Here is a 13,872-nt window from a genome sequence, read left to right on the forward strand (position 1 = left end):
ACTGCGGTGTATTAAATGAACAATAACGTTATGTCCAAGAAAGCAAGGTACATACCTTCACTAAAAAATACTTTATTGCTAAAAAATGCTCACCGTCATCTGAGCCTTCAGTGAAGTCATCATCTTTGTGCTGGTGGAGGGTCTGGCCTGGAGGTTGGTGGCTGCTGACCGCTCAGGGTGGGTGTTGCTGAAGGTCAAGGTGGCCATGGCAATCTCAAAATAAGACGACACTGAAATTTGCCACATTGATTGACTCTTCCGTTTGCTTGGACACTTAGAGGCCATTGTAGGGTTATTAGTTGGCCTGATTTCAATATTGTTGTGTCTCAGGGACTAGGGAGGCCCAAGGAGAGAGTTGGGGGGGGGGGCAGCCAGATGGTAGAGCAGTCAGAACACACACAATATTTATCAATTAAGTTTGCTGTCTCATATGGTTGTGGTTCGTGGTGCCCCCAAAACAAATTACAGCCGTAACATCAAAGACCCCTCATCACAGATGAACGCAAACGTAATAGTAAGGAAAAAGTTTGAAATACTGTGAGAATTACCAAAATGTGACACAGAGACATGAAGCGAGCGGGCGCTGTTGGAAAAATGGTGCCGACAGACCTGCTCGATGCAGGGCTGCCACAAGTCTTCCATTTGTTAAAAAACACAGTATTTGCAAAGTGCAGTTAAGCGAAGCGCAGTAAAACGAGGTGTGCCTGCATTTAAAAAGCACATTGTCCCTTTTTTTATACTTTCTAATACCACTTCTTAAGTAGAACATTGTCCAGCTAATATTCAAATGATTGCATGTTATTAGAATCTGGGTTCGTGATGTCTTAGTTAAAATATTTTGTGTTTGCAGTTAACTTACGGCTACAGAAAAGAATACAGGCAAATTTCATCTTCTGTAAAATGAAAAGGACAGCTTTTTTTGAAGCATGAAGTTATGCGGTCTGCCCTGGACATTGCCCCTGAGGTCGGGTAGAGGGGATAGCTATTTCTTTAGTTCATTTTTTCACTCATTCTATGAGCACTCATCAAGGGCTTCTGAGTTCCCAGCACAGCGCTGGAAGCTGTGGGTGCAGTGATAAGCGGGTTGTGGTTCCTGCCCCCATGAGGCTCCCTTTCCTGGGGTAACTGCAGTGAAAAGTGCTAAGGCATTCACACAGGTTGCTGCAGGGGCCCAGAGAAAGACGGTCTGGCCAGGCAAGGGTTCTGGGGGCTCCCTGGAGCTGGTGGGAGGAGGGTGACCCCGGCTGAGACCTGATGGGTGGGGAGGTACCTTCACCACCAGGTGAAGGGTGGAGGGAATAGCAAAGGCAAGGGCTCTGAGGTTGGAGAACCGGGCAAGGTGAAGGCTGACGTATGGACTGGGCAGGGGGAAAGGAAGGCAGAGGGTTGAGTCTGGAGGGAGTCAGAGCCTCAGCACAGAGGACCTGTGTGCTTTGCTGAGGGGTGCGGACTGTTTGGGGTGCACTGAGGAGCCGGTGAAGGCGCTTTGAACCGATCACTTGGTAACTATGAGTCTGTAAGATCCCTGGATTGAATAGAAGCAGTAAGTCCATAGGCAGAGAGACTGATAAGGAGCTAGTTGGCATAATTAATCCAGGAAGGAGCCGGTGATTGTTGAGCTAAAGAGGCATCAGCAGTGGGTATGAGTGAACCGGGCTGGTTTGGTGATCTCCGGAGCAGGACTGTTTAGGGCTGGTGAGAACAGCTCTGGGGATGGCGGGTGTCGGGGTCACTGAGCCCGGGTCTCTTGTTGGGTGGGTGGGAGTGTGGCAGTGCTGTGCCTGTCACTAAGGTGGGGAGCATGGCTGGTGGGGAGAATGAGTTTGGTTTGAGGCCTGTGGAATATTAGGAATTCATAGGTTGTTGAATAGACTTGTGAATAAGTTCATTGGAAGCACGAGATTGGAATTTATTGCATGTAGTTGTAAGGTCCCCCTTCAGGAGCACTGAACAGGAATATTCAAGAAGGTAAAGGGGGCTGTACTGAACATTAACTTAATTTGGGCTTGAGAAGTTTAGAAAAGTAGGCAAAATGGAGTGTTTTTTTCCTTTTTCAATTGATATTATTTTAGGGATGTTTTATGGATAAGGCCATGGACGTGCTTTCCTTCCAGCATCAGTCAAGTGCCTAATCTGATTACGCCCCCTGCCTAGTAGACGGACAGAGTGTTAGGAAATTGAAATGCTAGGTTACCAGGACCTCAGCTTAATATGTAGCCCTATGGCTGATCAATACCTGTTGTAGCTGCTGCTATGTTAGTGTTGCTTCTAAACCACTCAGGGGGGCTGTGGAGGTTTTGTTTATATTTTTGTTTTTCTTTGTGATAAGATTAATACATGCTTATTATAGAAATTTTAGATAAAAAGCCCCAGCAAGCCCCAGAGAAGGGGCAAACCAACCAACCACAAGAAGCAACCCAATTTTGATATACTGTTAATATTTCTTTTAGTCTTTCTGGTGCATTTCTATGCAGCTATACCATTTCGTACAAACGGTTTAGTGTCTTACCTTATAAAGTGAAGGTGTGAGCTGTAGCGGGATCTGGAAGTATGGGGAGACTTTGCAAGTGGGTCCTGGCAGTGGGTACATTCCAGGTGGGGAACACATCCATGTAAGTAGAGGCAAGATGGTTTAGGGTCTAGTGGGTAGTCTATTTTGGGTGTAGCATAGATTAGATTTGGGGGAAATTTAAATGGAAATGAACGTTGGAACAGATGATGGAAGTTTTGTTAATCTTAAGCTGTGTGAGTTTGTCCCCAGTTCTGTTAAAAATCTTCATTCCCCTTTTCCCCAGTTTGCATCCAGAAGCACGATCACATAAATGATGTAGGGAGACTAACCCATCAGTGTGACTTGCGGGTAAGGGTGGGACCAGGGGGGGAGTCCGTGTATGTAGTTTTAGACATGTTTTTGGGAATAGTAACATTTAAAATTTTTCTTTCATTCCTCTGTTTCTCCAGGAGAATATGAAAGTATTATTCAGGCTTGTTTGTTTCATAGCTCTACTGACTTCTTCTCTGGAGGCTGGTGAGTTAAGCATTTCCTTGTGTTCCCGTCTGCTAAGAAAATCTGTTATTTAGAATACATGAAGTACCTTGCTTAACAGTCATTTTTCTTACATGTGTCTGTGGACGCCCAAGTCACAGAACTGTATTGCTGGATGTCCTTTCAAGATCTTTACTTTTCATTCTCTCATTTATACATTGGGAAACTGAAGCCCAGTGAGGTTAAGAGCCCAAGGTCATGCAGCTAGTTTCAGAGCAAAAGCTATAATCCACATCACCAATGTCTAATTTAGGCCTCTTCCCACTTTGTTGCTGCTTGAAGAGTGTAAGATGGGAAATCCTGGCTTTCATTCAGAAGAGGTGTTAAATGTAGTCTTTATGAACCACAGCTGGCAGTTCTTTGTTTTCTCCATTTATTCATTCTTTCTCTTCCCCTCTCCCTCTCTTGCTGCAAACGCATTTAGCTCCTGCCGTGTGCCAGCCACTAGCTGCTGGGGCTACAGTGGTGAATAATCCAGACAGAAATATCTGCCTGGGGTTTACATTCCAGTAGGGGAGAGAGACAATACATTACATAAGTAAATATATATTATGTCATATGGCAGTTAAGTGTGGAGAGGAAAAGAAGCAGAAAAGGAAGGTATACACTTTGAGGATTGGGGTAGGCAGAAGGTGAAATTTTTTTGATAGTGTGGCCAGAAAAGGCCTCACTGAGAAGTTGACTCTTGAGTTGAACCTGAAGGAGCAGGAGGAGGGAGCTATATAGAGATCAGGTTGGGGGTGGGGAAGTATTCTAGGCAGCATGTGCCAAGGCCCTGAGGCCAGGAGTACTGGCCTGTTCCAGGGGCTGAAATCTGCTGTGGCTGGAGCAGAGGGAGTGCTGAGGGATGTGATACGGGGTGAGGTCATTCAGGTAATGGGGGGCGGTGGAGGGTTGACTGTGTAGAGAACCTTGTAGACCTTTCTAAGGATCTTGGCTTGTACTCTGAGGTGGGAAGACTGTGTAGGTTCCCTGTTTAAAACCAGAGAGGTGATCTAACTTTTCTTTCTTTTTTTTTTTTTGGCCACGCCGTGTGGCTTGTGGGATCTTAGTTCCCCGACCAGGGATCAAACCCGATCGGGCCCTCAGCAGTGAAAGTGCGCAGTCCTAACCACTGGACCGCCAGGGAATTTCCATATTTTAAAGGCTCATTCTGGTTCTTATACTGTGAACAGATCATAGGGAGGCAAAGGGAGAAACAGAGAGGCCAGTTAGGAGGCCATTACGGCAATCCAGGCAAGCTATGATGGTAACTTATTCAAGGGTGACAAGGGGAAGTGAGTCGTCAGAGTTTGGATATACTTTGAGGACAGAGCCAGCAGGATTTGCAGACAGATTGGATGTGGGTGTGAGAAACAGAGAAGAATCAAGGATGACTAAGGGTTTCAGCCCAAGCACATACATGCAAAGTGGAGTTGCCGTTGATGGGAGGGGGGAAGGTCACGTGTTCAGACTGGACATGTTAAAGTTAGCTGTCCATTAGATGTCTAAATAGAGATGTTGACTAAGCAGTCTGGAGCCAGGGGTTGGAAGTATAAAATTGGAGACCTTGGCAAGCAGCTGCTATTAGAACCCTGAGACTAGATGGGTCTACCTGGGGAGCGAGTGTGGTTAGAAAAGAACAGAACTTCAAGGAGTGAACCCTGCAGCCCTCCAGGGATGGGTGGTCAGGCTTCCATTCATCCAAGAACCAGTGAAAGACTGGCCTGAAATGTAGGAGGAGAACCAGACAAGTGTCCTGAAAGCCAAGTGAAGAACGTGTTTCAAGGATGAGCATAACACGTGTCCAATGCGGATGTGCTAAGTAAGATGACGTCCGAGAGTTGTCGATTTGATTTAGCAACTTAAAAGTCATAGGTGACTTTGATCAGAACAGTTTTGATGGAGTGGTGGAACAAACCCCAGATAAACGGGAGAGTGTGTTGAGCTGAGACCTTAAGGTTTACTCTTTTATCACTGTTATTGTTACTACTGTTACTCCTAGGAGCTAAATACTTACCAGTCCTCCATCAGTGCAGGTACCTTGCTGAGTGCCTAGCCACTTTTATTTCCATTCTGTTTTAAAATAGCTTTATTGAGGTTATAATAGACATACAATAAACCACACATGTTTGAGGTATACAATTTGATGTGTTGACATACATATCCACCCCTGAAACCATCATCACAATCAAGATAATATTGAATTGAGTATTAATTGGTTTGGAGAGAACTGGGCAGCTCAACAATATCAAGTCTTCTGATCAATGAACAAAGTATAGACGTCTTCAATTTTTTAGATCTCTTAAAATTTATTTAAATAAATTTATTTTGTAATTTTCATTGGATCAGTCTGATGCATCTTTTGTCACATTTATCCTAAATTATTCATATCTTGATGCTATTGTAAAAGGCATTTAAAAAAATCCAGTTTCTAATTGTTCTTTGGTAATATATACACACACATTCAAATTTGCATATTCATATTGTATCCTACAACTTACAAACCCTCTAGGTCTTCGGTAGATTTCATAGCATATCCTGTATAGATAATCATGTTGTCTGCAAATACATTTTACTTTTCTCTTCAATCCGTATGCCATTTCTTTTTCTTGCCTTAATGCACTAATTAGATCTTCCAATACAATGTTGAATAGAAGTGGTTAGAGTGGACATTCTTACCTTGTTTCTAATCTTGTATATGATAGCTGTAAGGTTTTTATAGCTGTCCTTTATTAGCTTTAGGAAGTTCCCTTCTATTCCTAGTTTTGTTTTGTTGTTGTTTTTTTTTTGGATGTTGTGTACATCATAATGCATTGTCCTTTTTTGATATATTGTAGCATTCAATTTGCTAAGATATTTTAAAGAAATTTTGCATCTGTGTTCATGATGAAGACTGTTTTGTGGTTTTCTTTTCTTGGAATGTCTTTGTTTGGTTTTGGAATTAGAATAATACTGACCTCATAGAGTGAATTGGGAAGTGTTACTGACTCTTCAATTTTCTGGAAGAGTGTGTGTAAAATTGGTGTTGGTCCTTCTATGAATATACCAGTGAAGCCATCTAGGCCTGAAATTTTTTTTGTTGTTGGGAGGTTTTTAACTACACTTTCCGTTTCTTTAATATCTGTAGGGCTATTCAGGTTATCTATTTCTTCTTCAGGCAGATTTTATAGTCTGTACTTTCAAGGAATTTGCCCATTTCATTTAAGTTGTTGAATTTATTGGCATTAGGCTGTTCATAATATTTCCTCATTACTCTTTTAAAATCATTTTAATGAGAGATGGCACCTCTCTTTTTTTCCTGATCAGTCTGGCAGGAGACTTATCCATTTTATTGATTTTTCTGAAAGAACTAGCTTTTGGCATCTTTGATTTTTTTTCTCTGTTTTTGTTTTCCATTTCATTGATTTTTCTCCTGGATCTCTTACTATCCTCTGCTTACTTAGGGTGTAATTTTGTTTCTAATTTCTTAAATGGAATCCGAAGTCATAATTTGAGATCTTTTTTTCTTATACAGACATTTAGTGCTATCAATTTTCCTCTAAGTATTGTTTCCTTTTCATGCCATACGTTTTGATATGTTGTGTTTTCTTTATCATTCAGGTCAAAAGACTTATCTCCTAATCTCCTCCTTTATTTCTTCTTCATTTTTCTTTAAATTGATTAATTTATTTATTTTTGGCTGCATTGGGTCTTCATTGCTGTGCCCGGGCTTTCTCTAGTTGTGGCGAGCAGGGACTACTCTTCACTGTGGTGCGCGGGCTTCTCATTGCGGTGGCTTCTCTTGTTGCGGAGCACAGGATTTAGGCATGCGGGCTTCAGTAGTTGTGGTACGTGGGCTCAGTAGTTGTGGCTCACAGGCTCTAGAGCCCAGGTTCAGTAGTTGTGGGCGCATGGGCTTAGCTGTCCCGAGGCATGTGGTATCTTCCCGGACCAGGGCTCGAACCTGTGTCCCCTGCATTGGCAGGCAGATTCTCAACTGCTGTGCCACCAGGGAAGTCCCCTTTATTTCTTCTTTGATGCATGGGTGATTTTTTTGTTGGTTGGTTGGTTGGTTGTTGTGTTTTTTTTTTTTCAGCTTTTAAATACATGGGTGAATTACTAGATATTTTTCTGTTACTGATTTCTAATTTAATTTCATTGTCACCAGAGAACATACTTTGAATTCTTTTAAATTTGTTGACTATTGGGTTATGAGCAAGAATATGGTATACCTTGGTAAGTTCTTTTGTGTGCAGTTAAAAAGAATGTGTATTCTGCTGTTGTTGGGTGGGATTTTTTGTAAATATTGATCATGCCAAATTGGTTGATAGTGTTGTTCAAATCTTCTATATCATTACTGATTTTCTGTCTAATTGTTGTACTTGTTCTACCAATTATTATGAGGAGACTGTTGAAATCTCAGACTATAATTGTGGGTTTCTCTATTTCTTTTTGCAATTCTATCAGTTTTTGCTTCATGTATTTTGAAGCCCTGTCAGTAGGTGAGTAAATGTCTAGGATTACTATGTACCTCTTGACAAATTACTCCTTTATCATAATTACATGACTCTTTTTAATCCCTGTTAATATTTTTCACTGTAAAATCTACTTTGACTGATAATAATAAACATTCAAACTTTCTTTTGATTAGTGTTAACATGATATTTCTCTCCCCTCCCCCTGTTTTTACTTTTAACATCTTTGTGTCTTTACACTTAAAGTGTGTTTATGTGTGAGTTCGTGTGTATGTTAGCATATAGTTGGATCCTTCTTTCTTTATCCAGTCTGACTATCTCTGCCTTTCAACTGGGTTGTTTAGACCATGAAAAAAATATAATATGATTGTTAATATGTTAGGGTTTTATTTTAGGATCTTGTTTTATTTTCACCTTGTACCATTAATTCTTTGTTATGTGTTTTCTCTTTTTTGCTGCCTTTTGGATTAATTGAGAATTTTCATGATTTATTTTGTCTTCTGGGTTGGCTTATATTAATAACTTAAAAAATAACTACTCTAGTGCTTATGGTATCTATCTATGACTTATCACTGTTTACCTTCAGGTGATACTATACCAATTCACAAATAGTATAAAAAACTTAAAACAGTATATATCCGCTTCTCCCTTCCTGAACTTTGCCTTATTGTTTCCATACATTTTACTTCTTTATGTGTTATAAATCTCAAAATACATTATTTTTGCTTTAAACATTCAGTTGTTTTTAAAGAGATTTAAATAATAAGAAAAATTATGATTACCCATGCAGTAAACATTTCTGGTGCTATTTATTCCTTTATGTAGATTCAGTTTTCATCTGATACTATTTTCTTTCTTTCTATTAGGACTTCCTTACATTTTTTGGCAGTACAGGTGTATTGGTGATAATTTTTATAGCTTTTATAAATATGAAAAGGTCTTTATTTTGCCTCTATTTCTGAAAGGTACTTTCCCTGGATATAGAATTCTAGGTAGATGATTTTTTTTCTTTTAGTACTTATCTTTATTCTGCCCTGTTCTGGCTTGTATTGTTTCTGGCAAGAAAGCTGCATCATTTTTGTCTTTGTTTGGTGTGCTTTTCTTCATGCTTCTTATGCTTGGGGTTTATTGTGATTTTGGGGTCTGTGACTACATCATTTTCATAAAACCGGGAAAAATTTCAACTTGTATTTCTTCAAATATTTTTCCTGTTCAACCCATCTCTCCTGTTCTTCAGGGATTCTTATTACATGTATTGAAGTTGTCCTGCAGCTAACTAGAATCCTGTTTATTTCGTTCTGTTATTTTTCTCTCTGTGTTTAGTTTTGAAGAGTTTCTAATGCTATATCTTGGAGTTCACTAAGCTTTTCTTCCTGCAGTGTCAAATCTGCCATTAATCACATCCATTTTTTTTTTTTAAAGTCAACATTGTAGTTTTCATCTCTAGGGGTTTGATTTAGGTTTTTAAAAATAATCTCTTTCATTTCTCTACTCAACATGCTTGATCTGGCCCCTTGAACAAGTGGAACACAGTGATAATAACTATTTTAATTTTTTCCATCTATTCTATTATCTGTGTCATTTATGGGTCAGTTTTGATATGACTGATTTTTTTCTCTTTACATTGGTTTTATTATGCTGCCTCTTTGCATGCCTAGTAATCTTTGATTGGATGCTAGATATTGTAGATTTTACCATGTTGGGCATTGGATATTTTTTTATTACTAAAAATGTTCTTGAGCGTTGTTCTTTTACAAGGGTGTTACTTGGAAATAGTTGATCCTTTTAGGTCTTGCTTTTAAGCTTTGTAAGTCAGGAGCAGAACAAGGTTTATTCTAGGCCCAACTTGCTCCATCTACTGAGACAAAACCCTTCTGGGTTCTCTACCTGATGCCCCATGACTGATAAGATTGTCCATTCTGGCTGTTGAGAACAGCCACTATTCCCAGCATGTGTGTGCTCCGGGTATTATCCACTCTAATTCTTTTGGCAATTTTCACTCTGGCCTTGGGTAGCTTTCTTTCATGCTTCTGCTAATCGATACTCAGCTGAAAACTTGAGGGAGATTCTGTAGACCTCCAAAGCTTGCTTACTCTCTGTGTAGAGCTGTAATCTCTTTGGTACTCTGCCCTCCACTCTCTTGGTTTACCTGGATTCCCTGCTCCATCTCCTCAACTCAAGAGAGAACACTGGGTTTTGCCTGCATTTCCTCCCAGCAATGTCATGGCCTAGAATCACTCTCTGCACAGTAATTTGGGAAAACCCTAGGGCTCGCCTCCTTTGTGTCCTTCATTCCCTGATGTTCGATGTCTTGAACATTGTTATTTCATATACTTTGTGCAGTTTTTAGTTGTTCATGTGGGAGGGTAAATGACGGTTATTCCATCTTTTTACTGAAGCAGCCATCTTTTCCTGCTACCTTATCCCCAATTTTTAGCTGAGTAAAGAGGGGAGGAGAGAGGTTAAATAACTTGCTCAAGGACACAAGTAGTAAGTGACATCCTGGATTTGGCTAGAAATCTTTTAGACTTCCAAGATGATTCCCTTAATCATAAGGCTACTAACACTCTCACGTATAACACAAATTAACGTATTTAATAATTGGTGTGTTTATACTTAGATATTACATTAAGAAACATTGACAAATTTCTTATAGAAATGACTTTCCCTTTCTCCCTTTTAAAGATAAATGTGAGGAACGTGAAGAGGAAGTTATTTTAGTTTCGTCTGCACATGAAATTGATGCTCGTTCATGTCCTCTTATCCTAAGTGAACACAAAGGCCCTATAATTTGGTATAAAAATGACGGCAAGACACCTGTATCTACGGAAAGAGACTCCAGGATTCATCAGCACAAAGATAAACTTTGGTTCGTTCCTGCTGAAGTAGAGGATTCAGGATATTACTACTGTGCAGTGAGGTAAGAAAGGAATTAATATGTTACAAACATGTGTTGTATGTACCTGCAATAGTTAAGGACAGAAAAATATTTTAATAAACCTATTTTGATTTATTTTAGCAATTCAACTTACTGCCTCAAAACTAAAATAGCTGCAGAGTTTGTACAGCATGAGCCTAACTTGTGTTACAATGCACAAGCCGTATTTACACAGAGACTACTGATTCCAGGAGATGGACAACTTGTATGTCCTTATTTGGATTTTTTCAAAGATGAAAACAATGAGTTACCCCAAATACAGTGGTATAAGGTAATTTTATATTACATATGGCATTCTACTCACCTAGCAAATAAAATAGTTTTCTATCACAGACAATAGGATGAATCTGCAAAGCACTTTTTCATTTGGCATATTATTTTGCTTTTGAGTGGTGAAATTTAATAGGATGTTTTTAAAAGGTTTTAAGACTGTACACATTTAATTTGCAGCTTAACTAAAAATATGTCATTTTTGTTTAATAAGGTAGAGTTGAGAAAAGTATAGTAGGCATGAAAGATGTTTAAAGATAAGGATGATTATAAATTTAGGGTTTTTAAGAAATAACTATTTGTTACAAAGTATATTATTTTGTGTTTTATTACAAACATTAAGTGGTCCTTGGATTACCTAGTGGTTTCTCTAACTGTCTGAAAGGCGATTGGCCAGCACTCCATGGAATACATCATATTCTGGTATCTTTGATCTACCCAGCTTGTTGGAGCTTACGTGGAGAATCATCTTGTAGAGGTTAAAAAATACAAAATAAATAATATCAGTGAAGAATGGAAGTATAGCATTACTAAGCAACTATAGTGTTAGCATTCTTTCCTCAAATGTGTTTCTCTTGCAAAGTAAGCTTGTCTTCACTTGTCTTCAAAGTGCAAGCCTCATAGGCATAAAAATGTAAGTCCTGGGAATGTAATTATGACTTTGCAAAAAAATGCAATGTTAAAACTTGTATGCAAGGAACCTTTCTATTCCTATACGAATGTGGAATATTCCTATATGAATAACCTATATGAATAATTGGTTTTCAATACTTCTTCCTCTCCCTCTGTCTAGGATTGCAAACCTCTACTTCTTGACAATATAAACTTTGTTGGGATAGCAAATAAACTCATCATCACGAATGTGACTACGGCGCATAATGGGCACTATACGTGTCATGCATCCTACACACACTTGGGAAAGCAGTATCGTGTCAGCCGGGTGATAGAACTCATTACTCTAGGTGAGTCAGAGCTCCAATCCTAGGATTTTAAATCCAGGAAGGCCCAGAGACCATAACTCTAATATCACCGTCATTGTCTATGGAGGGACTAAATCCAAGAGAAGCTTGATGACTTGCCAGAGGTCACCTGGCTTTAGTTTAGATTTTGTTGTTACGTGCTATGTATGTGTTTCTCATTCCTACTTCAGAGGCAGTGCTGATCAAACAGACAAGGATGAGCTGAGCTATGTGTTCCAGCTGAACTAGGAGGCATGTTCTTTGGCCTGGCTAGAGCTGCTTCTCCAGAGGGTTCTCTGGAGAAGCATTGGAGGAACGACAGTTCTGAGATCCCTCACTTGGGCAGTCTGAGTGTCTAGCAGTCATTGGCGTGATAGATGGATGCTAACGAACTTTGGAACAAGTTACACTCTTGTTAGATCTCTGTTAGTGTAGTCACTTAACTCCTCTAAGGCTGTTTCCTCCTCTGTAAGAAAATTCAAGCTTCCAAGCTTCTTGCAAAAGTGAGAGATCAAGTGTGCTCAGCTTGTGGTCCTGTGCCTGGGGCCAAACAGATGAGAAATGAGTAGGTGCATGATGATTATTCTTGTTAGTTTTCCTGAGGCTTCTATTAACCATATTTCATATTAAAAACTACAACAGAATAAAACTAAGGCACTCCTACAAGTTACCCGGGGATGGGCAGAATGCTCAAGCTTTCTGTAAATACCAGGGTTTTCTAAGCTTTCAGTAAGATAAGAAGAGAGTTAGTTTAACCAGGACTTTGAAAGTCAAAGCAGTCTCTATCAGTAATTACTCTGGAACAACAGGCATAAACAGGGACTATCCCCGGTAAACCCAGATTATGATCACTTTTCAGAGAGCTGTTTTCTCAATTCTACAATAATTCATTTTTTTTTTCCAAGGTTAATTTTATTGTCTCAGAATCAATTCCTCCCCTACATCCTACAAGCATCAGTGACTCGTACATTTCAGGAGTCCTTGGATCACAAGCATCCTGAGTTCCTGAGCAGCCCCTCTCTGGTCATTGTGTAGCTCTGATTTGTTTTTCTTGGGATACTGCAACCAGACCAGCAGACCAAATTTTAGGGAAAACAGGGCACTACAGAATTTCAAAAATAGGTCAAATGGGTTTTAAATACTTTCTGCCATCCTTTCTGATCCCTTACGTAGAAATAATATACTTAGTCAGATGTGAGGTTGTATTTTGTTTTCTTGTAAAGGTGGATTTATAAATATTTATTGGGCATCTACTATGTTTCAGGCACTGTTCTAGGTATACGTTAGGGAACAAAGGAGACAGTATCCTGCCCTGATGGAGCTAACATTTTTTTTTTTTTTCTTTTGACTGTGGCAGAATGAATACTGGGCATTCAAATTCATAGTTTCTCAGGCTTGGCCCCAGATCAACTCTTGAAGCCAATCAATCATCTTGTAAATAAAAGTCAGATTAATTTCTGGAGCTCCTTAGTATTTTTCTGCTTATTTTAATAAATTATGCCAAAATGTTTGTTTGGCATTCTTCAATAATTGTGGCTTTCACTCTTGGGTCATTGTGAAAGTTACTAAATACAAGCAGGTCTAGCAATAGATGGCCTTCTGGTTAATAATGCTCTATCCAGGGAAGTCCCTTTCCACAACGACTCGTTTTTCCTGATTTGCATGAAGAGGGGCACTTGTCTGGAGACCCAGGGCCTGGTGATGTGTGGGTTTTTTTTGCAGCACCAAACTCTGGGTTCAGAAGGGCCAACTCTGTGGGTTTTGCTGTGGTCTCTGTGTCAGCCTCCTACCTTCACCTCTGGCCTTCTGTCTCCTGCTATATATGCTTTGGCCAGTAGAGGGAATTTCAGGCAGATGCCTTGTAGTATATTGTTGGTATATTTTGCCAAGCGTGGTCATCACTTGAGATTCTGATCTATAAGAGACCTTATGGATGTTTTTCTTTCAGTGAAATCCAGGAACAAGAGACCTGAGATCGTGAGTCCAGCTAATGAGACGATAGAAGTGGTCTTGGGTAAGTGGGCTACAATCAATCAGGATATGCTGAAATCAGGATTTTTTGAACTCGAGATTAAGATAAACTGTACCTTTACTGCACACAACCTAAGCTGTTTAGTGGATATATCTAAAGTTAGAGGGAAAGTGGCACAGATTATGTCTTAAATGTTTCTTTGGATTTCTTGCCTCTTATGGCAAACATCTAGCCATGTCTGATTGGCCCAC

At 39.7% G+C, this 13,872-nt stretch overlaps 1 protein-coding gene across 3 annotated transcripts in view; it reads left to right on the forward strand.

Moving 5' to 3' along the window:
* The window catches only part of IL1R1 (interleukin 1 receptor type 1), a 47,163-nt gene that overhangs the window by 15,452 nt on the left and 17,839 nt on the right, over positions 1–13,872 (forward strand). The window contains exons 4-9 of one of the 3 annotated variants that reach the window (XM_068564031.1): positions 851–964; positions 2,962–3,028; positions 10,168–10,402; positions 10,502–10,691; positions 11,484–11,652; positions 13,598–13,663. In XM_068564031.1, coding sequence (XP_068420132.1) covers positions 935–964; positions 2,962–3,028; positions 10,168–10,402; positions 10,502–10,691; positions 11,484–11,652; positions 13,598–13,663 — 757 coding nt within the window. In that variant the 5' untranslated portion in view covers positions 851–934. Of the gene's footprint in view, positions 1–825; positions 965–2,961; positions 3,029–10,167; positions 10,403–10,501; positions 10,692–11,483; positions 11,653–13,597; positions 13,664–13,872 lie in introns of those variants that run through there. The other 2 variants (XM_068564033.1, XM_068564032.1) reach the window with 2 other exon arrangements.

The sequence above is a fragment of the Eschrichtius robustus genome, chromosome 15, assembly GCF_028021215.1.
Source record: "Eschrichtius robustus isolate mEscRob2 chromosome 15, mEscRob2.pri, whole genome shotgun sequence".
Lineage (NCBI taxonomy): Eukaryota > Metazoa > Chordata > Mammalia > Artiodactyla > Eschrichtiidae > Eschrichtius > Eschrichtius robustus.